At 38.8% G+C, this 24,956-nt stretch overlaps 1 protein-coding gene across 32 annotated transcripts in view; it reads left to right on the forward strand.

The window, feature by feature from the left end:
• Positions 1-24,956, forward strand: part of Anks1b (ankyrin repeat and sterile alpha motif domain containing 1B) — a 1,100,386-nt gene that overhangs the window by 280,859 nt on the left and 794,571 nt on the right. For 27 of the 32 annotated variants that reach the window (XM_030245360.1, XM_006514305.4, XM_006514301.3 and 24 more), the window contains exon 9: positions 9,388-9,531. The exons of 3 other annotated variants lie outside the window; for them this stretch is intronic. In XM_030245360.1, coding sequence (XP_030101220.1) covers positions 9,388-9,531 — 144 coding nt within the window. The remainder of the gene's footprint in view (positions 1-9,387; positions 9,532-24,956) is intronic. 2 more of the 32 variants (XM_030245373.1, XM_030245374.1) reach the window with 1 other exon arrangement.

The following is a 24,956-nucleotide window of genomic DNA, read 5'->3' on the forward strand; positions in this document are numbered from 1 at the left end:
AGCCATCCAGTGGACAGAGCACAGGGTCCCCAATGAAGGATCTAGAGAAAGTACTCAAGGAGCTGAAGGGGTTTGCAGCCCTATAGGATGAACAACAATATGAATAAACCAGTACCCCTAGAACTCCCTGGGACTAAACCACCAATCAAAGAAAATACATGGTGGGACTCATGGCTCCAGCTGCATATGTAGCAGGGAATGGCCTAGTTGGTCATCAATGGGAGGAGAGGATCTTAGTCCTGTGAAGGCTCTATGCCCCAGTGTGGGGGAATGCCAGGGCCAGGATGTAGGATTAGTGAGTAGGGGGTAGGGGGAGGGATAGGGGATAGATGGTTTTCGGAGGGGAAACCAGGAAAGGGGATAACATTTGAAATGTAAATAAAGGAAATATCTAATAAAAATAACTTAGAAATGCTAAATCACTAACTAATAGCAAATATCAAGTGGAATAAGCAATACAATTTTTTAAAGTTGAAAATAGGGGTCTGGAAGTGGTAGTTTCATGGAAGAACACTTGCTCAGCAAGCAGGAACTTTAAATTTAATTCCAGCTCTGAGTAAAAAATATAAAGAATAAATTTGATCACAGAACATTTAAGATAAATTGAATAATTTGCATATTGTTCATTGTTTAGTGGAAAATAATTAGAGATTTATGAACAGGGATGCAGTACAAACAGATATTTTTTTAAAAAGAGAAGATATATAGGGAAGAAGTTAACTGCATAATTGAATATATTAAGTGTAGAACCATTAGCAGAACTAATGATGTGAAATATTAAACTATGAAAATTGGTAGATTTTAGTTGAGTATGCACCATTTTATAGTGCTATGTGGGGTCCCTGTTGATGGCCAAACCAATAAACTAGTTAGGAATTGGTGAGTGAGATGCCTTTGACATTTTTAGTTCTTATTTGTGTGTGTGTGTGTGCAACAAGGATCTAAGATGTACATGTTCATATTCAATTAAAGCCATTTTTAAATTTTATTTAAAGTGAATTTTTTTCAGTGTAGTGTATTCTGATTACAGGTTTGCCTCTCCCAACTTCTCCCAGTTCCTCTACACTTGCCCTCCCATCCAGATCCACACTCCCTTTCTCCCTTGATAGAAAACCAACAAGCATCTAAAGACTGATAATGAGATAAAATAAGATAAAGCAAAACAAAGTGAGTTGAGAAATGACAAGACAACCAAACAAGAGAAAGGCAATTTAAAAACACAAGAGATGCACATAGATAGATACAGTGCCACATGTTTGCATACTCAGGAAATCCATAAAAACCCCAAACTGAACTCCATAATATATATGCAAAGGACCTGTAAGATAGAAATAAATAAACAAACAAACAACAAACAAAACAAAAAAAGTCTTTAACATTATGAGACAAAAAAATCCCCCAGGTTGCTATTGAGTTCATTTGTGTTGGCCAACTATTGCTGGACATAGGGTCAACCCTTAAGACTAGCTTGTTTCCCCAGTGAGACTCTTGAATTAATCTATTTGATAGCCACTTGCTTCTCTATTCATGATATAATGGACATGTCCACTTCTCCCAGCTCTAGAATACCATCTGGTGCAGGCATATGCAACTGTGTGCCTGCTGCCACGGTCTGAGTTCATATGTGTGTCAGCCCTGTTGTATCTAGGAGACCTTGAGTTCTTAGTGTCCTCCATCCCCATTGGCTCTTATGTTCTTTCCACCATTTCTTCTACAGAGTACCCTGAGCCTTGAGGGGAGGGATTTGATGGAGACATCCCTTTCAGGGCTGAGCATTCCAATATCTCACACTTTCTGCATATTGTCTGGTTGTCAATCTCTGTATTTGTTCCCATCTATTGTAGGAGGAAACTTCTCTGATAATCAATGAGCAAGGCATGGATCTATGCTTGTAGCAGAATGTCATTAGCGATCATTTTATTGCTGTATCCCTTAGTGTCACAGTAGAATTTGGTTTCCCCCTAGGTCCCTGGCCTATTTAGTCTCAAGTTCTTGGCCACCCATGCAGCATTAAGTATGGGTTCCATCTTATAGAGGTGAACTTAATTCAAATCAGATATTAGTTGGTCACTCTCACAGGCTTTGTGGCACTAGTGAACCACCATATCTTTCAGGCAGGTCACTCTTGTAGGTTTGTAACTGGGTTGGTGTTTACATTTTTAGTTTTGATAGAAGGCAGGGTACCTTCCATTTCCATGAATACCAGTTTTTGGTGGTAAGGGCTTTAGGTAGGCACCAGCTTTGTTTTCTCCGTGTTCAACGAGTTGTGTATGTGTTATCTTCAGTAATAGGGCTTTGCCATCAGCTTGTGGAGAGCCATCAATGTATTAGCCTTGGATTGTTTGGGGGTTCCCATGGGACCCCTCTGGCCAACAACTCATTTGGATGTAACCCATTTCCAATGTTGGAAGCTTCATTTGGTGATCAGGCATGTCTCATTGGGGCTCTGTCTCCTCTGTTACTTGACACTTTCATTTAGAACACCTCTATATAAGTCTATATTGTAGGAAGCTTCTAGTGTATTAGATTTCCATATGACCCTTCAAATGACCTTTAGTTCTAGGTGTCCCTTTCTGTATTCTCTTCCTTGCCCTTCCTCTTATCTCCCTCCTCCCATTTGATTCTCTTATTTCAGTCTCTCCCTTCATCCACTTATAACTATTCTCTTTCTCCTTCCTAGGGAAATCCACCCCTCCCCCATAGTCCAATACTCTCTACCTAACCTCTGTGGTTATATGGACTGTGGCTTTCTTATTAATGACTTAACAGCTAACGTCCAGGCATAAACAAATACATACTATATTTGTCTTTCTGGTTCTGAGTTCCATCCATTAGATTAATGTTTTAGACTTCACAAGATAAAGAGCCTTCAGAGTAAAAAAAGTTGGTGTGATAAACACTTTCTGTTGCTTATTTAGAAAATACGTATTTATGAAACCATGGGTTGATGTGGACGAAGTTACAGAAAACTTAATTGGCTGTTACAGATGGCAAAATGTTCCCAGGGATATCATCATGTCATACAAGATTCAAAATATGCATATTTTGTTTAAAGTGCAGTGCAACAGCTTACTTATTCAATTTATTGCTGTTTGTGGGATTTTGTGCAAGATGAGAACTCTTGTAATCTTGCAGCTAAGGAAGGTCTTCAATCTGACAATCTGGGTTTAAACTCTTTTTTTCTGCCACTGAAAAGTTTTGTGGCCTTGGGTTCTACTCAAGTTTTCTGTACCTTGGCTTCCCTGTTTATAAAGCAAGGGAAAATAATGTTCTCCTTAAAAGTTGTTTTGTGAATACGGATCATTATCAGAGTTGTCCCATGATGTTACAGACCACATAGTAAGTTTCCAGTATGATGTGAGATGACAACTAATTAATTAAAAGACTGTTTAATTGCATTATATTCTAGTTGTTGGCAGTTGATAAAGGGAAAGCTAAAATGTGGGTGTAGAAAAATCAACTTTATTTATAATGGGAAGGGAAGAACATCTTTAATTTTATAATCAAATACCTTTCCTAACACTAGTAATTGTGATCTGTCAGGATTGCATGGAACACTATATTCTGAAGACCTTTTATGAAGCTTATTTTTTTATTAGGTACTTTCTTTATTCACACCTCCAGTGCTACCCCAAAAGTCCCCCCCACTCCCCCACCCACCCACTCCCACTTCCCGGCCCTGGTGTTCCCCTGCACTGAGGCATATAAAGTCTGCACGACCAATGGGCTTCTCTTTCCACTGATGGCCGGCTAGGCCATCTTCTGATACATACGCAGCTAGAGACCTGAGTTCTGGGGGGGTACTGGTTAGTTCATATTGTTGTTCCACCTATAGAGTTGCAGATCCCTTTAGCTCCTTGGGTACTCTCTCTAACTCCTCCACTGGGGGCCCTGTGATCCATCCAATAGCTGACTGTGAGCATCCACTTCTGTGTTTGCCAGACCCCAGCATAGCTTCACAAGAGACAGCTATATCAGGGTCCTTTCAGCAAAATCCCGCTAGTGTATGCAATGGTGTCAGCGTTTGGAGGCTGATTATGGGATGGAGCCCCAGATATGGCAGTCTATAGATGGTCCACCCCTTCGTCACAACTCCAAACTTCGTCTCTGCAACTCCCTCCATGGGCATTCCGCTCCCAATTCTAAGAAGGGGCAAAGCATCCACACCCTGGTCTTCCTTCCTCCTGAGTCTCATGTGCTTCGCAAATTGTATCCTATATCTTGGGTATTCTAAGTTTCTGGGCTAATATCCACTTATCAGTGAGTACATATTGTATGAGTTCTTTTGTGATTGGGTTACCTCACTCAGGATGATGCCCTCCACGTCCATCTATTTGCCTAGGAATTTCATAAGTTCATTCTTTTTAATAGCTGAGTAGTACTCCATTGTGTAAATGTACCACATTTTCTGTATCCATTCCTCTGTTGAGGGACATCTGGGTTCTTTCCAGCTTCTGGCTATTATAAATAAGGCTGCTATGAACATGGTGGAGCATGTTTCTTTCTTACTAGTTGGAACCTCATCTGGATATATGCCCAGGAGAGGTATTGCGGGATCCTCCGGTAGTACCATGTCCAATTTTCTGAGAAACCGCCAAACTGATTTCCAGAGTGGTTGTACAAGCTTGCAAACCCACCAACAATGGAGGAGTGTTGCTCTTTCTCCATATCCTCGCCAGCATCTGCTGTCACCTGAATTTTTGACCTTAGCCATTCTGACTGGTGTGAGATGGAATCTCAGGGTTGTTTTGATTTGCATTTCCCTGATGATTAAGGATGCCGAACATTTTTTTCAGGTGTTTCTCAGCCCATTCAGTATTCCTCAGCTGAGAATTCTTTGTTTAGCTCTGAGCCCCATTTTTAATGGGGTTATTTGATTTTCTGGAGTCTACCTTCTTGAGTTCTTTATATATGTTGGATATTAGTCCCCTATCTGATTTAGGATAGTTAAAGATCCTTTCCCAATCTGTTGGTGGCCTTTTAATTCACCCAAGAGGAGTAGAGGGCAGGAAATAATCAAACTCAGGGGTGAAATCAACCAAGTGGAAACAAGAAGAACTATTCAAAGAATCAACCAAACAAGGAACTGGTTCTTTGAGAAAATCAAGAAGATAGATAAACCCTTAGCCAGACTCACTAGAGGGCACAGGGACAGCATCCTAATTAACAAAATCAGAAATCAAAAGTGGGGTATAACAACAGGTCCTGAAGAAATCCATAACACCATCAGATCCTTCTACAAAATATGGCTGTCTCTTGTGAGACTATGGCGGGGCCTGGCAAACACATAAGTGGGTGCTCATAGTCAGCTATTGGATGGATCACAGGGCCCCCAATGGAGGAGCTAGAGAAAGTACCCAAGGAGCTGAAGGGATCTGCAATTCTATAGCTGGAACAACAATATGAATTAACCAATACCCCCCACCTACCTGCTGGAGCTCGTGTCTCTAGCTGCATATGTATCAGAAGATGGCCTAGTCGGCCATCAGTGGAAAGAGAGGCCCATTGGTCGTGCAAATTTTATATGCCTCAGTAACAGGGGAACGCCAGGGCCAAGAAGTGGGAGTGGGTGGGTAGGGGAGTAGGTGGGGGAGCATGTGGGGGACTTTTGGGATAGCATTGGAAATGTAAATGAAATAAATACTCAATAAAACAAAAAACAAACAAAAAAAGGCTATACTCAACCAAACTGGAAAACCTGGTTGAAATGGACAAATTTCTAGACAGATACCAGGTACTTAAGTTAAATCAGGATCAGGTTAATGATCTAAACAGTCCTATATCCCCTAATGAAATAGAAGTAGTCATTAAAAGTCTCCCAACCAAAAAAAGCCCAGGACCAGATGAGTTTAGTGCAGTTCTATCAGACCTTCAAAGAAGATCTAATTCCAGTTCTGCACAAACTATTCCACAAAATAGAAGCAGAAGGTACTCTACCCAACTCATTCTATGAAACCACAATTACTCTGATACCTAAACCACAGAAAGACCCAACAAAGATAGAGAACTTCAAACCAATTTCCCTTATGAATATTGATGCAAAAATCCTCAATAAAATTCTCGCTAACCGAATCCAAGAACACATTAAAACAATCATCCACCCTGACCAAGTAGGTTTCATTCCAGGGATGCAGGGATGGTTTAATATAAGGAAATCCATCAACGTAATCCACTATATAAACAAACTCAAAGACAAAAACCACATGATCATCTCGTTAGATGCAGAGAAAGCATTTGACAAAATCCAACACCCATTCATGATAAAAGTCTTGAAGATTATTTTTTAACTTAAATTTTTTGAAAGAATAGTTGTATAAATTCTGTGAGAATTTAATACATCACATTTTGTTCATATTTACCCTACCCCCATCTCCTCCCAGATACACTCCCTTCCCTACATATCCAACCTTTTGAAAAACAAAGCAAAACCAAAAATCCCATTGAGTCCAATTTCTGTTACCCATATACACTTGGAAATAGGCACCCACAGGCGGGTGGTCACCTTACCAGGCACCACAGGCTTCAAGAAAATGACATACCTAGCAGCTGTTAGTTGCTATTAACTCTTCAGCTAAGGGCAGAACTTAACGTCTACCTCCATGCTCTGTGCTTAGATTTTGCCTGACTCAGGCCTTTGCATGGCTTCTGTCTGCTGTCCCAGTCATATGCACAACTTCCCTGTAGTGTCTGGAAAATGATTTCCTGGGAGGGTGGGATATATTATAAGAATATCATTTAGAGCCGAGTACTCTGGAGTCTCTTGTTGCCTTCATCTTGATACATTGTGGGTCTCTGGGTTAATCTCCATCTATGGCAAAAGAAGCTTATTTCATGAGGTTTGAGAGAGGCACTATAGGTAAAATACCAAACCACCAGGAGTTAGTTAACTACCATGTCCATTTAGAGGAATGTCAGCCTCTTCCCTATGGTCTATGGCCTATCTAGCCACAGGTCTAGCTTCAAACCTTACCAGGCACCACAGGCTTCAAGAAAATGACATACCTAGCAGCTGTTAGTTGCTATTAACTCTTCAGCTAAGGGCAGAACTTAACGTCTACCTCCATGCTCTGTGCTTAGATTTTGCCTGACTCAGGCCTTTGCATGGCTTCTGTCTGCTGTCCCAGTCATATGCACAACTTCCCTGTAGTGTCTGGAAAATGATTTCCTGGGAGGGTGGGATATATTATAAGAATATCATTTAGAGCCGAGTACTCTGGAGTCTCTTGTTGCCTTCATCTTGATACATTGTGGGTCTCTGGGTTAATCTCCATCTATGGCAAAAGAAGCTTATTTCATGAGGTTTGAGAGAGGCACTATAGGTAAAATACCAAACCACCAGGAGTTAGTTAACTACCATGTCCATTTAGAGGAATGTCAGCCTCTTCCCTATGGTCTATGGCCTATCTAGCCACAGGTCTAGCTTCAAGTTCTAGTCCTGATAATGGTGCTAAAGTTCCATCTTGTGGTTGAGGCCTTAAACACATTCAGAAAGTGCTTGGGTACCTTCCATTACCTTCATGCCCATATTGCGCCAGTGAGCATAACTTATCAGGTTCAGCTCACAGGGTTCACCGCTGGGTAAAGGTGATGATTCATTGTTTTATGTTGGGAGAAGGCATAGCACTATGAAAGCCAGTCACTAGGGTGGAAGCTTCTAGTGTTCCCTTCTCTACTCTGTCCTCACATCCCGCACTCCAGTTAGTCCGTTATGTTCCATTATCCATCTTCCCCCCTTTATGGCACTTTATTCTATCTCCCCTCCCTTAAAAGTTCCCTAAGCACACCTCACTGACCTAGGTGGGTATCTTAAATGAAACAGAGATATCTAAAGATTCAAAGCTAGCATCTATAAGTGAGAGAAAACACGCACCAGGGATTTTACTGGATCCGGATTTTATTTCACTCAGACTGAATATGTCTGGCTCCATCTATATACTTGAAGTTTTAATTTCAGTTTTGCATCTAAATAATATTCCATGATGTAGACGGATCGCAATATTCATTCTTCCATCCATGATTAATCCATCCGCTATCCAAAGATTTGCCTAGTGACTGCATCAGTTGGGACTCCCACTAACTGTGAATCTGTGGTTCCTCCCACCACATCTATGCCAGCATTCCTTGTTCTTTTTTAAAAATTTATACATATGTGTTATTAGAATCCAGTCCACTGAACATTCAGCGGGGCCTTTGGTAATAGTCATTTTCTTTAGTTCCTGAAAAGTTTCTTGTATCATTTCCTTGAACTTCTCGTTTATATTCTCTTTCTAATGAGTATAGAGCTCTTGCTAAAGTTTTGGCCTTAAAAAAATAACTCCCTCAGTTTTCCTAACTACTAACATCTTTTTTGTATTCTATCTGTTATATTTATTGATTTATTTTCTAGTTCTTCCACTGCAGCACATGTTTGTACTTATGTATGTATGTATGTATGTATGTGTATATGTATGCAAACATATGTGTTTATGTATGAATCTATGTATTTGGTGGTATTCTTCAGTTATTGTTATATAGATATCCTCTATACCTGAGGAAAATGTAAATTTAAAAAGTTTGTTTTATTAGAGACTTTCTTCAAATATATGATGACCGTTATGTATATGTAGCTGAAGCATTATAAGTGTTTTGCTAGTGGACTGGTTAGGGGTTGTTTTCACAGTTTCACAAGTTGTCTGTCTCTCCAGTTACTCAATCACACAACTGCTTTTCTTTCAGGTTCTCATCTGTCAGCTAATATCTCCCTGTCTGCTACTCTGAAGTCCCCTGCCATTGTCCACACATGTTCTTGATGCTGCTCATCCGTTACCATCTGTTTCCCCTACTACCCTTGTCTCATAGTGTATGCATTTTGATAAACCTGGTGTAGTCACTTTAGTGGGATTTAAGATGTAGTGAAAGTAAGTTCGAATGTTTATGTGAAAATTAAAAAGGATTATTTATCCCTGTCCTGCCTATCATAAGGAGTTCACGGGGTTTGCTTTTGGTGGCCCCCTTAAAGCATTTCCTACAGTAATTCCTATTTCATTCAAGTCTGTCATATTGGCCTCCTTGCTACATTTCCCTTAATTCTATGTCTAATCTTAAGGTCTTGATAAACCATAAGATTTCCCTCATTCATTGCTGTTCACATATTTTCTTGGGTCATTGTTCCCGTTACTAAACGAACTTTATTCGTTTGCATCTTTCCCACCCACTTTCTCTGCTCTCAATTTAAAATTGAATCATGCATATCTCTGGCCTAGCAAGATGGCAGAGCCAGGTCACTAAGGCTAGCAGTCAGCCGGCTTGCTAAGACACACCAGCGAGTCAGTTATATGCTTTGATTGATGTTATGATATATGAATAACATTGGTATAATATATTGGTGTAATATAAATTTGATTTCAGAGAACTTCATCTACAATAAATTTGTCACCAGGAGAAGTGGAAGACGAAGAGGAGGATCCAAACTCTTGTGGGCCCACAGGACTCTGGGAAGCGCTAACTCCTTGTAACGGATGTAGGAACCTTGGCTTTCCCATGCTCGCACAGGTAAAACTTCGCTTTTGTTAAGGTAACACACGACTGTGAGGTGGTCGCATATTTATTTGCTTCAGTCTTTTCCATTCAGAAATGTGCTTGGTCCTCTGCTTCCTTTGTAAGGCTTTTCTTCTTCCTCTTTAGCTTCCTTGAGTCTCAGTGCAGCATTTAGTGAATTTGCACCTTTGTTATGTTTCTAAATTTTGGTTGTAATACTGGAAGTTTTTCCCACTTATAAATGTTTAATGTTTATGATCCATAAGTATGCCATTTAAAAGAATATTAAGATGTGACCTAAAGCTATAGTTAGAGGAGGCGATATTGAAGTTGTTTAAAAGCATCGGTAGCAATACATAATTTTTTTAGCACAATGGAAGCATTATTGAATAATATGAACATATTCTATGTCCCACTGGGAATTTTTAAAAATGAGAACAGAACACTAAAATACTGATTATACTGTTTATGAACATTTCAGTAGTAAGTCAGCTTTATTGTATTGTGGGTCCTAAGGTTCGGAAATGACATAATAGAGTTAGGAAAGTTGAAGCTGCAATAAAAATATTTCTACATAAGATGAGATTGACTTCATACAGATGAAGATAGTGTTAAAATAAGGTTAACTATATTGAAAATGGGTAGAAAAGTAATTTGTCACCAGGAGACAGGTAAAAGGACATTGTCTAGGACAGGTAAAAGCCACGTTGTCTAGAAATGTGTATCACAAATACAATTTCTGTTTTGCACCTGGGTCTAGAAAATATCCTTTTTCTTATGGTCATGCTGCAGGAAGTTTGATCTTAGCCCCCCAAACTCCCAATAAGAATTTTTGTGAAAAGATTCATAGAATATTCATATATACATATATATGAATATGTAGTATGTAATATATTCATATATATTATATGATATATAATATTTTAACGCATATGTATTTAAATATTTGATATATAATATTAAAATTTTCTTCATAGGACTTTTATAATATCTGCCCCAATCTTTAATATATACATATTATAGAAAAATATTATATATATAATTTGTTATTAAGAAATGTTTAACTGTGGGCCAGCGAGATGACTCAGCGGGTAAGAACACTGACTTCTCTAATGGATGTCCTGGGTCAGCAATCACATGGTAGCTCACAACCACCCATAATGAGATCTGACACCCTCTTCGGGTGTGTATGAAGATAGCTGCAGTGTACTTAGATATAATAATAAATAAATCTTTGGGCCTGAGCAAGCACAGTTTGACCAGAGTGAGCAGAGGTCATAAAAATTCAATTTCTAACAACCACATGAGGGCTTACCACCATTTGTTCACCTACAGTGTATCCATATATACATAAAATTAATAAATAAATCATAAAAGAAATGATGAACTGTGAGTTCTGTGAAGAAGGAAGATCATTTCATTGGTATTCAATATCTGTGGATCATGACAGCAAAGTTCTTGTTGGTGTCAGAATAGTGGGAGGAGCCGTGGGCATGTCTTCCCTTAAGGTCTTCATGCACAGTGTACTAATCTATATTGGTATTTATATGAATGCAAAGGGAAGGAAAAAGCACAGGTTTTTGTTTTGTGGATATCCTAAATAGTTTTATGATAATGAACATCTTTGCCCATTTTAATAATGTTCAAGATTTTGTCAAACTATGTTTTTTTTTAATAGTTTGTGTTATATATCTTAAAAAGTAGGACTCTTGGATCAAAATAGAGTATCAGAGTTGTTACTGTCACACTCTGCAACCCAAATCTTTAACACTATGACTATATCTGGCCAGCCAACACTTGACTCACGATTGCTTTAAGTATATTTTGAAGTATTAGTAGTAAATTTCTTCTGATTTGCAATTTTAAAATGGTGTGTTTTCTTTGATAACTTGTCTGAGAAGACCAGTATTGCTTGAATAAATTTCTTAGATATTCTAGATATGAATATTTCAGCAGTTACATTTACCACAGAGTGTTCTTAATCTTTAATTTTTCTGTTGTCTTAATTTGTATGCACATGCACAAGTATATTGTGCAGTTTTTAATATAAAATTCATTAAACTTTTCAGAGCTATTTTTCCTTTAATTTATTGCTTTTAGAATTGCTTTTATCTTCAATTACAGATACGACTGTATGTTGGGTTTCACTTGTTAATACCTAGTTTTCCTAGGTATTGTATGAACAATCACATATTCCTCTTATTATATTTCATCCTTATGGATTGGATTTACATCTAAAATCTCATTTATTTCTGCTTTCCCAATATGTTAAACTGCATGGCTAAGTGTTGACGTTATTAACCCATGTTATTACATTAAAACTATTCCCTGGCTTGCTTGTTTGCTTTTAAACTTTTATATTTTATAATTACTATGCTATGTTTAAAAGGTGTTCTTCTTGGATTTTAATTGTTGCTATATTAAATATAAAAGTTCCTTATGATGCAGTATTTTTTTAATTGGATTTGATCCAGCAATCTGGAAATGGGTCTCTTACTAATGCTCTCCTCATATAAGTTCTTGAAAATGTGTATTTTATGTATCTGGATACTATTATCCATGGGTTCTCCTTTAACAAGCCTATGTATACACATAAGTGAGCCATATGTATGTTTATAGATTTTTATTTCAAAAAGTATGTGAAGGGATTTTGCAGTTTTACAATTAATACACACACATCTATTTTAAATTGCATTCATTATTACTAGTATGTATGGGTACATGTACCATTGTGCATGTGTGAAGCTTAGAGGACAACTTTGACGAATTGGTTCTTTTCTACCACCTTTATATAGATTCCAGGATAAAACTCAAGCTGGTGGGCTTGTGTAGTACCTGCTAAGCCATCCCACCAGTCCTGTGTGTATTTTATATATTTTAGAAATTGCATCATCTTCAAGCCCACTGCTTTTATTTCATTCCAGAGGATTTTCCAAGCACATGATTTACTCATCCAGAAGTAAGCATATTTTAAATATCTTAAAATTATTATCTTTAATTTATTCAGGATTAATTCATTCTTTTTAATAGGTGAGTAGCACTCCATTGTGTAAATGTACTACATTTTCTGTATCCATTCCTCTGTTGAGGGACATCTGGGTTCTTTCCAGCTTCTGGCTATTATAAATAAGGCTGCTATGAACATAGTGGAGTATTTGTCCTTCTTACTGGTTGGAACATCTTCTGGATATATGCCCAGGTGAGGTATTGCAGGATCCTCTGGTAGTACTATGTCCAATTTTCTGAGGAACTGCCAGACTGATTTCCAGAGTGGTTGTACAAGCTTGCAATCCCACCAACAATGGAGGAGTGTTCCTCTTTCTCCACATTCTTGCCAGCATCTGCTGTCACCTGAATTTTTGATCTTAGCCATTCTGACTGGTGTGAGATGGAATCTCAGGGTTGTTTTGATTTGCATTTCCCTGATGATTAAGGATGTTGAACATTTTTTCAGGTGCTTCTCTGCCATTCGGTATTCCTCAGGTGAGAATTCTTTGTTCAGCTCTGAACCCCATTTTTTTAATGGGGTTATTTGATTTTCTGGAGTTCACCTTCTTGAGTTCTTTATGTATGTTGGATATTAGTCCCCTATCTGATTTAGGATAGGTAAAGATCCTTTCCCAATCTGTTGGTGGTCTTTTTGTCTCATTGACGGTGTCTTTTGCCTTGCAGAAGCTTTGCAACTTTATGAGGTCCCATTTATTGACTCTTGATCTTACAGCACAAGCCATTGCTGTTCTATTCAGGAATTTTTCCCCTGTACCCATATCTTCAAGGCTTTTCCCTACTTTCTCCTCTATAAGTTTCAGTGTCTCTGGTTTTATGTGGAGCTCCTTGAACTACTTAGATTTGACCTTAGTACAAGGAGATAGGAGTGGATCAATTCGCATTCTTCTACATGATAACTGCCAGTTGTGCCAGCACCATTTGTTGAAAATGCTGTCTTTTTTCCACTGGATGGTTTTAGCTCCCTTGTCAAAGATCAAGTGACAATAGGTGTGTGGGTTCATCTCTGGGTCTTCAATTCTTAGGCAAATGGATGGACGTGGAGGGCATCATCCTGAGTGAGGTAACCCAATCACTAAGGAACTCACACAGTATGTACTCACTGATAAGTGGCTATTAGCCCAGAAACTTAGGATACCCAAGATACAGGATACAATTTGCTAAATGCATGAAACTCAAGAAGAACGAAGACCAAAGTGTGGACACTTTGCCCCTTCTTAGAATTGGGAACAAAACACCCATGGAAGGAGTTACAGAGACAAAGTTTGGAGCTGTGAGGAAAGGATGGACCATCTAGAGACTGCCATATCCAGGGATTCATCCCATAATCAGCTTCCAAACGCTGACACCATTGCATACACTAGCAAGATTTTGCTGAAAGGACCCAGATATAGCTGTCTCTTGTGAGACTAAGCCGGGGCCTAGCAAACACAGAAGTGGATGCTCACAGTCAGCTATTGGATGGATCACAGGGCCCCCAATGGAGGAGCTAGAGAAAGTAGCCAAGGAGCTAAAGGGATCTGCAACCCTATAGGTGGAACAACATTATGAACTAACCAGTACCCCCCAGAGCTCTTGACTCTAGCTGCATATGTATCAAAAGATGGCCTAGTCGGCCATCACTGGAAAGAGAGGCCCATTGGACTTACAAAGTTTATATGCCCCAATACAGGGGAATACCAGGGCCAAAAAGTGGGAGTGGGTGGGTAGGGGAGTGGGGGGGGGTATAGGGGACTTTTGGGATAGCATTGGAAATGTAAATGAGGAAAATACCTAATAAAAATATTAAAAAGATTATTCAGTATTGCTCAGCTTTTTTTCGAAGACAGGAGAAGACATGAATCACGTTGGGACTTAAGGAAACTCTGTGACCTAATGCTAAGGTTGTGATAAGCTTCCTGAGTTCTGTTCAGAAGCAGGAAGAGTTAACACTCATCACCAAAGGAATATAAACTTTGAAAAGACACTGAGTATTTCCAACGAAGCCTTAAAAAACAGAGGATACACAAGCAGCTTGTGTATCTCTGCAGTGATGGACCCAGGGCCGACTCTGCACTGAGCTCTGAGTCCCTACCCTCAGGGAGCTGACAGTGTGGTTGCTTTCAGACTTTTTAGGGAGGTCATCTGCATCAAATGGATTGTGTTGAAATCACGTACCGACATACCACTTGAAACATTGTTTGTTTTTTTTTTTTCTGTAAAAATATTAAGGTGTTTAATTTCTTTCCATTTTAGGTACTTTGTCCAAAGCATCCTATGATTAAATATATTTTCTCAATAATATAACCTTGGAATTTTCAAAATTAGAGCATTCAACATGCAGAACATTTTTCCCATTTAGAAGCTATTTTTCACATTTCTAGCTCATTTCGGGGAACATTAAAGTCAATATATACAAATTGATCTTAATGAATAACCATTTCCATATAGTCTGCTATGGGTTCCATTGTACTTGGTGTCATTAATATGGTGCCCAGATGTGTAAACACCATATACAATGCATCTTGTATTTCATATTACTACCACTTAATTTAATGGAATCTAACTAACATGTATTAAATATGTTTTATGTTTAAATCATACTATTCAGCTTTTCAATCCTAACTATTATGGAAAGAATATAGGCTCACCTAGTATCTAGGCTACCCATATATCTGATCCTAAAGTGTTCTTAAGATCAAGTAGTATTTTAATGTGTGAAATGAGAATGAAGACCTAATTCCCAGTTTTTGTCTAGGCTTTGAACTGACTTAATACTTCCGATTTTTTTTTTTTTTTCGAGACAGGGTTTCTCTGTGTAGCCCTGGCTGTCCTGGAACTCACTCTGTAGACCAGGCTGGCCTCGAACTCAGAAATCTGTCCTCCTCTGCCTCTCTGCTGGGATTAAAGGCGTGCGCCACCACTGCCCGCAATACTTCAGACTTTAGATCTCTCTCTCTCCTTGCTCCAATACTAAAAGCAAAAATGAACAGGCTAAGTGGTGGACGCTTTCAAGTTCAGCCTGTGAATGAATTGTATGGAGTGTTATCTTTTTGTTTTGACTGGACCGGCATCTCTGGAAACCTTTTCTTCTTAAACTCATGAAAGCTCAGAATCCTGAGTAACATCAGGTGATTAAAATCCTTAGGACATTTATGGAAACCCTTTTCTAGAAAATATGACCAATTTCAAAGTTTCTCTTTGAATCACTGCTATCCACAGTGATGGCTAGCCTTTTAGCAGTATATTCTATGTGGTAGGCATTTCATGGACATCATTTCTATTATGAAATGCTAGAAATGTCGCTAGCGTTATTGGTTCCAAATGATGGGTCATTTGGCCTGGAGCCTTTCCAAATATGATGCCTGTCCCGAAGTATAGAGTAGGATGCTCAGCATCTAAGGCTCACCAGGGACCTCATCTGCTCTCCTCCAAGTACAATGGTTTCATCTTTTAGTCTATACAGACTTCTGCTGGGCCCTTGATCTCTTCCTCAAACCCTCAAACAGGGTGCCTGTAAGGTTTCCCTGGTGATTTCAGGATAGTAACCAAGGTTTTTCCACTGAAATCTTATATCTGTAGAAGGACACAGTTTCAGATAGGAAGGTGGCCAAGAGCAAACATCCTTGGAGCTGTTTTGATAGATCATTATCTATAAAGACTTCAAGAGAAAGAGCTTGGTTAAGCTCTAAGATGCATTCATGCTTATCTCTTCCCAGCACGGCATGGCCATATCTGGCCAAGTCCTCACACACAGCAGTTGTTTTTCCTAGCAGTGTGTTATCAGATAGTGAGAAACTGGGACTGCTGTGAGCAGTGCCTACAGTCACCACCGTTCAGGCATGGTTGTGTGCATGAATCACCGCTCTTCTTTTGCTGGTCAGGATGAAGTCACTCTTAAACTTGAAGATAGCACATTTCTCTTTCTACTGTTCCTGTTACAATTTCTACCCAGAGGTGTAAAACATGCTCATTGCAGGGCTTCTCTGGGCTGTTTTATTTGCTAATAGATTGTCTTTGATCAAGACAACTCTTAGAGTCTGTGCCACATCTTTCTAGACATACTTACAGGGCATCCTGCTCCTTTGGCCTCTCTGGCAGGTGGCCAGTTGATGGACTTCTGCAGCCAGCTTTTCTGTCCTTGGATAACTGAGGACCTACTGAGAAGTGTTGATCAAGTGCTCAGCCGTGCACACAGTCAGGCAGTGTTCTGCCCCGTATGTAAGGTGTGAGGGCACATAAATTTAAGGCCATTGCAGATGTCACAACCCCCGCCCCCTTCATTGGTAGGATGTGCAGATGTAAGTACTCAAGGAGGAAAACCAATATTGGAGCCTAAAATACTGGCTTCCCAACAGCGCTGCACTCTGATTCCAAAATTCCAAACTCCAACCATAGTCTTTTCCTCTCTCCTCTGACACTAGCATCCAATTGTACAGGTCCAGCTTTTATCCCCCTGTCAATTGTGACCTGTACTTGTCACACATCCTGTGACTCTGTCATCAAGTGACCCCTCCTTTGGCCAGGGACATTGCCTTTTATATCATTCATACAGTTCCCTGTGGCCTGCCCTATCTCAGCACCTGTCCATACCCTAGAAAACAGCCCAGTATATCTATCTGGATGTCTTAAAACAAGCTGCATATGTCAGTTTCAGAAGGGTCCCATAAGCTTTCTATTTCCATATAAACACTCTCTTAGTTTAAAATATTATGTACTTTCTATGTTCTTTTATCCATACTTTTAGTCATGGGCATTTACCTCAGAGACAACTGGAGATTTTTGGTAGACAGAACACCAGAGATTCATCAATGTATATTATAGCATAGCCATAGATTTGCATGATAAACAAGATTTGCATCCTCAATAGGAGATTGGTTAAATAAAATTGGAACACTCAATTATGGAATATATGTAGCCATAGAAATTATTATACAGCTCCTTATTATTGATGAACTTTTCATTAAAATATCAAACAGATTTTAAAATTAGTAATATAATTGAACTTACATAAAATCATCCACATCTGTGTGGATATACACTTATATTCAGTTGGGTGTTTATCGTGTGTCGATATGGTTTTTATTTTCATCTTGATAGTTTCTATTTTTATTAAAAAGACAGTACTGGGAAAAATAAAACTGTAATATTAGCAATATATTTTCTTTTTTTTTCTTTTTTTTTTAAAAGATTTATTTATTTATTATATGTAAGTAAACTGTAGCTATCTTCAGACACTCCAGAAGAGGGCATCAGATCTTGTTACAGATGGTTGTGAGCCACCATGTGGTTGCTGGGATTTGAACTCTGGACCTTCGGAAGAGCAGTCAGGTGCTCTTACCCACTGAGCCATCTCACCAGCCCAGCAATATATTTTCTTACAACAAATATACATTTTCTGTTTTGACTTGCCACTGAATTGGTGATAATTTGAATATTTTATCTAGACACCTGTGCCCTGACTATATAGTAGAAATATACTTGAATATCATATTTGTCCTGCATTATTCACTGTCAGGTTGTTTTTAAAAAATCTGAGGAACCTTGCTAGCTAGTGTAGATCTTATCAATGAAATAGCTGTCACATTTCTGTTGACATGGTAATATTCATGATAGTACACCATACATACCAATAACTATCATTACTGAAAGTTTGCTTCTATAGATGAACACAAACAATTCCTTCCATGTTGAAATGAATGGGTATTTCTGATCATATCAGTCTTTTTCTTTTACTTGGTGAGGAACTTATTCACATAAAAAATTATTTTGACTGAGCTTTCCAAGGTCTTTGAATCCCAGTTTCTACTTGAATTTTATGTTATTTATTTCATAGTGAACAAGAACAAAAAGTCTGATATATTTAATAAATTGACATCTTGAAACATCAAAGTGCTTCTTCTTTTTTCTTTACAGGAACAACTGACTAGTAGCATTGAGTGTTGTCTATAGAAATAGTGATCCTCTTAAAATAGCTTCTGTCATGAACAAATATGAGCATATTTATCTTGGGGTTTTGTGAGTTAGTTATCTTGTCTGTAAGGAAATCAGAAACAGATCACTTGTAGACCTTATAGATATGTAGATTTTATAAACCAATAATTTGACCAAAGGCAATAGAGGATTTTTTCACTGGACCTGATAACCATGTGTAGCACTCTGACACATGTATCTGTATTTTTATGAATTTGATTAGGTTTTCCTGAAGTTCCTGAAGCTTTTAGGAAATTACCCTATTAGTATTAACCTTCATGTTTAAGAAACTCAGATGGCTAAATAAAAATCTGCTTGAGTATGCCTGAGAGTAAGTCAAGTCATTTCATATAAAAGCAGAGCTCTCTCTCTCTCTCTCTCTCTCTCTCTCTCTCTCTCTCTCTCTCTCTCCCTCCCTCCCTCCCTCCCTCCCTCCCTCTCTCCCATCCTTCTTTCTCTATTGTTCCCTGCCTTCTTGTCTGTCTCTCTGCCTCTATCTCTCTGTCTCCCTATCTCTCTCTGTCTCCCTGTCTCCGTCTCCGTCTCCCTCTCCCTCTCCCTCCCTCTCTCTATGAGCAGATCAGATTTCCATGTAACTAGTCATTAGATATTCACAAAATTATACTCTCGTCTACATCAGAATCCGTGTCATTGGGTTAATCATTTAAATTCTCTGACTTTCATATTTTTTACATTCTTAAAATTGACATGATCCTTTAGATATCAGCTTAGAATAGCTATACTTTTGCCAGAGAGGTTTAACTTTATCCCTAGTGTAATATACCTGGAATATGATGAGACTCTTTGAATAATAATCACGAGTCAAGGGACTAATCGAGCAATAGCCTTGGAAACTGTCTAGTTCAGTAATATAATAACAGAATCTTCTCTGTGTCTGAACTCTTTTTACTGAAACTTTTAATAGACTCAATGCTTACCAGGTGGAAAGCATAATAAGATGTTACTTCTGTGAGATGGGTAGGATATGGGAGGTCATATCCTTAAAACTTGATTATATGAGTTAAACATTTTAACATACATCCATCAATAATAAGGATGGCTGCTGTAGAACAATTTTTACCAAAGATGTCACTTTCCCAGCCTTTACAACGTGTAACTAATGTTATTTATGTGACAAAGGTATTCATAGGTGGTTAACTTAAGGATCTTGAATTGAGGTGCAATATATCACAGTGGTTTTCATAGAGGAAGGCAGTTGGACCAAAGACAGAGGAGATACGATGCTGGGAGAAGTCAGAGGGATGTAATCATTGCCTAAGTAAAGGCAACTTCCAAATATTAGAGAGACAGAAAGTGGATTAACCAGTAGAGCAATGGTTCTCAACCTGTGGGTCACAACCCCCTAGGATTACTGACTTTCTCACAGGGGTCACCAAAGGCCATTGGAAAATAGAATCATTTATATTATGATTGATATAGGTGACAAAAATCACAGTTAATGAAGTGGCGATGAAAATAATTTTATGGTTGGGGGTCACGACAATGTGAGGAACTGTATTAACAGGTCAGGGCATGAAGTCGGTTGAGAACCATGGCTAGAGCAGGTCTAGGAGGAATTCACCCGGCTAATGCTGTGAAATTAGTCAGGTGAGAACAGTTGGACTTTGGATTTTGAAGACTATTATGAGAATACATTAACATTTTGTTAATCTACTAAGTATGTGGTCATTTGCATTGGCCGTTCTAGGAAACAATTACAGATTTGGTACCTGAAAGTGGGAATCGTGCTATAAAAATGTCCCACTCTCTCACATAGCAGTGGATTTGAGCCTGAATGTTGAGGAAAGTTCTAGAAGAATTTGAAGGAGGTTGTTAAAGCCTAGGTTGTCTAGAACAGAAATAGTTAATGATCAAATATTCTGCAGATTAGGACCCATAAACTGGCATAGCAGAGAAAAATCCATATTTCTTAGAAAAGACCCAAATGGTTCTAAGTAGAATGCTTGTAGAAATGTGAATGTTAAAAGCTCTACAGGTTAGCAGTCAGAAGAAACTGAGGAAAGTTTTGGAGAAAATTTATCTTGTAGAATATATGAATCACAACAGACAGGATGTCGGTAGACTTGTGGATGTTGAAGGTGCTGAAAGTACACCATTAAAAACAGAAGAGAGACACTGCAATGGAGCAGCAGAAAGTATAGGTGGATGGTGCTTTACATGTGACTGGCAAGTGATGAACATGGCTCATTGGCTGGGTAGAATGCTAGATATTGTTGAAGGTATGGCCTGATTTCTTCTTTCTTTCTTTTTTTTTTATATTTTATTTCTCATTTACATTTCCAATGCTATCCCAAAAGTCCCCCATACCCTCCCCCCCACTCCCCTACCCACCCACTCCCACTTTTTGGTCCCTGGCGTTCCCCTGTACTGGGGCATATAAAGTTTGCAAATCCAATGGGCCTCTTTCCAGTGATGGCCGACTAGGCCATCTTTTGATACATATGCAGCTAGAGTCAAGAGCTCCGAGGTACTGGTTAGTTCATAATGTTGTTCCACCTATAGGGTTGCAGATCCCTTTAGCTCCTTGGCTACTTTCTCTAGCTCCTCCATTGGGGGCCCTTTGATCCATCCAATAGCTGACTGTGAGCATCCACTTCTGTGTTTGCTAGGCCCCGGCATAGTCTCACAAGAGACAGCTATATCTGGGTCCTTTCAGCAAAATCTTACTAGTGTATGTAATGGTGTCAGCGTTTGGAGGCTGATTATGGGATGGATCCCTGGATATGGCAGTCTCTAAATGGTCCATCCTTTTGTCTCAGCTCCAAACTTTGTCTCTGTAACTCCTTCCATGGGTATTTTGTTCCCAATTCTAAGAAGGGGCAAAATGTCCACACTTTGGTCTTCGTTATTCTTGAGTTTCATGTGTTTTGCAAATTGTAACTTAAATCTTGGGTATTCTAAGTTTCTGGGCTAATATCCACTTATCAGTGAGTACATATCATTTGAGATCTTTTATGATTGGGTTACCTCACTCAGGATAATGCCCTCCAGGTCCAAACATTTGCCTAGGAATTTCATGAATTCATTCTTTTTAATAGCTGAGTAGTACTCCATTGTGTAAATGTACCACATTTTCTGTATCCATTCCTCTGTTGAGGGGCATTTGGGTTCTTTCCAGCTTCTGGCTATTATAAATAAGGCTGCTATGAACATAGTGGAGCATGTTTCTTTCTTACTAGTTGGAACCTTATCTGGATATATGCCCAGGAGAGGTATTGCAGGATCCTCCGGTAGTACCATGTCCAATTTTCTGAGGAACTGCCAGACTGATTTCCAGAGTGGTTGTACAAGCTTTCAATTCCACCAACAGTGGAAGAGTGTTCCTCTTTCTCCACATCCTCGCCAGCATCTGCTGTCACCTGAATTTTTGACCTTAGCCATTCTGACTGGTATGAGATGGAATCTCAGGGTTGTTTTAATTTGCATTTCCCTGATGATAAAGGATGCTGAACATTTTTTTTTCAGGTGTTTCTCAGCCCATTTGGCATTCCTCAGGTGAGAATTCTTTGTTTAGCTCTGAGCCCCATTTTTTAATGGGGTTATTTGATTTTCTGGAGTCTACCTTCTTGAGTTCTTTATATATGTTGGATATTAGTCCCCTATCTGATTTAGGATAGTTAAAGATCCTTTCCCAATTGGTTGGTAGCCTTTTTATCTTATTGACGGTGTCTTTTGCCTTACAGAAGCTTTGCAGTTTCATGAGGTCCCATTTGTCAATTCTCGATCTTACAGCACAAGCCATTGCTGTTCTATTCAGGAATTTTTCCCCTGTGCCCATATCTTCGAGGCTTTTCCCCACTTTCTCTTCTATAAGTTTCAGTGTTTCTGGTTTTATGTGGAGTTCCTTGATCCACTTAGATTTGACCTTAGTACAAGGAGATAGGAATGGATCAATTTGCATTCTTCTACATGTTAACTGCCAGGTGTGCCAGCACCATTTGTTGAAAATGCTGTCTTTTTTCCACTGGATAGTTTTAGCTCCCTTGTTGAAGATCAAGCGACCATAGGTATGTGGGTTCATTTCTGGGTCTTCAATTCTATTCCATTGGTCTAGTTGTCTCTTACTATACCAGTACAATGCAGTTTTTATCACAATTGCTCTGTAGTAAAGCTTTAGGTCAGGCATGGTGATTCCAGCAGAGGTTCTTTTATCCTTGAGAAGAGTTTTTGCTATCCTAGGTTTTTTGTTATTCCAGAATTTGCAGATTGCTCTTTCTAATTCATTGAAGAATTGAGTTGGAATTTTGATGGGGATTGCATTGAATCTGTAGATTGCTTTTGGCAAGATAGCCATTTTTACAATGTTGATCCTGCCAATCCATGAGCATGGGAGATCTTTCCATAATCTGAGATCTTCTTTAATTTCTCTCTTCAGAGACTTGAAGTTCTTATCATACAGATCCTTCACTTCCTTAGTGAGAGTCACGCCAAGGTATTTTATATTATTTGTGACTATTGAGAAGGGTGTTGTTTCCCTAAGTTCTTTCTCGGCCTGTTTATTCTTTGTGTAGAGAAAGGCCATTGACTTGTTTGAGTTAATTTTATATCCAGCTATTTCACCGAAGCTGTTTATCAGGTTTAGCAATTCTCTGGTGGAATGTTTAGGGTCACTTATATATACTATGATATCATCTGCAAAAAGTGATATTTTGACTTCTTCTTTTCCAATTTGTATCCCCTTGATCTCCTTTTGTTGTCTAATTACTCTGGCTAGGACTTCAAGTACAATGTTGAATAGGTAGGAAGAAAGTGGGCAGCCTTGTCTAGTCCCTGATTTTAGTAGGATTGCTTCCAGCTTCTCACCATTTACTTTGATGTTGGCTACTGGTTTGCTGTAGATTGCTTTTACCATGTTTAGGTATGGGCCTTGAATTCCTGATCTTTCCAAGACTTTTATCATGAATGGGTTTTGGATTTTGTCAAATGCTTTCTCAGCATCTAACGAGATGATCATGTGGTTTTTGTCTTTGAGTTTGTTTATATAATGGATTATGTTGATGGATTTCCATATATTAAACCATCCCTGCATCCCTGGAATAAAACCTACTTGGTCAGGATTAATGATTGTTTTGATGTGTTGTTGGATTCAGTTAGCAAGAATTTTATTGAGGATTTTTTGCATCGATATTCATAAGGGAAATTGGTCTGAAGTTCTCTATCTTTGTTGGATCTTTCTGTGGTTTAGGTATCAGAGTAATTGTGGCTTCATAGAATGAGTTGGGTAGAGTACCATCTACTTATATTTCGTGGAATAGTTTGTGCAGAACTGGAATTAGATCTTTTTGAAGGTCTGATAGGACTCTGCACTAAACCCATCTGGTTCTGCGCTTTTTCTGGTTGGGAGACCATTAATGACTGCTTCTATTTCTTTAGGGGATATGGGACTGTTTAGATCGTTAACTTGATCCTCGTTTAACTTTGGTACCTGGTATCTGTCTAGAAATTTGTCCATTTCATCCAGTTTTTTCAGTTTTGTTGAATATAGCCTTTTGTAGAAGGATCTGATGCTGTTTTGGATTTCTTCAGGATCTGTTGTTATGTCTCCCTTTTCATTTCTGATATTGTTAATTAGGATGCTTTCCCTGTGCCCTCTAGTGAGTCTGGCTAAGGGTTTATCTGTCTTGTTGATTTTCTCAAAGAACCAGCTCCTCGTTTGGTTGATTCTTTGAATAGTTCTTCTTGTTTCCACTTGGTTGTTTTCGCCCCTGAGTTTGATTATTTCCTGCTGTCTACTCCTCTTGGGTGAATTTGCTTCCTTTTTTTCTAGAGCTTTTAGGTGTGTTGCCAAGCTGCTAGTGTGTGCTCTCTCTAGTTTCTTTTTGGAGGCACTCAAAGCTATGAATTTCCCTTTTAGAAATGCTTTCATAGTGTCCCATAAGGTTGGGTATGTTGTGGCTTCATTTTCATTAAACTCTAAAGCGTCTTTAATTTCTTTCTTTATTCCTTCCTTGACCAAGGTATCATTGAGAAGAGTGTTGTTGAGTTTCCACGTGAATGTTGGCTTTCCATTATTTATGTTGTTATTGTTAATCAGCCTTAGTCCATGGTGGTCTAATAGGATGCATGGGACAATTTCAATATTTTTGTATCTGTTGAGGCCTGTTTTGTGACCAATTATATGGTCAATTTTGGAGAAGGTACCATGAGGTGCTGAGAAGAAGGTATATCCTTTTGTTTTAGGATAAAATGTTCTGTAGATATCTGTTAAGTCCATTTGTTTCATCACTTCTGTTAGTTTCACTGTGTCCCTGTTTAGTTTCTGTTTCCAGGATCTATCCATTGATGGAAGTGGTGTGTTGAAGTCTCCCACCATTATTGTGTGAGGTGCAATATGTGCTTTGAGCTTTACTAAGGTTTCTTTAATGAATGTGGCTGCCCTTGCATTTGGAGCATAGATATTCAGAATTGAGATTTCCTCTTGGAGGATTTTACTTTAGATGAGTATGAAGTGTCCCTCCTTG

The sequence above is a fragment of the Mus musculus genome, chromosome 10 (assembly GCF_000001635.26).
Source record: "Mus musculus strain C57BL/6J chromosome 10, GRCm38.p6 C57BL/6J".
Taxonomy (NCBI): domain Eukaryota; kingdom Metazoa; phylum Chordata; class Mammalia; order Rodentia; family Muridae; genus Mus; species Mus musculus.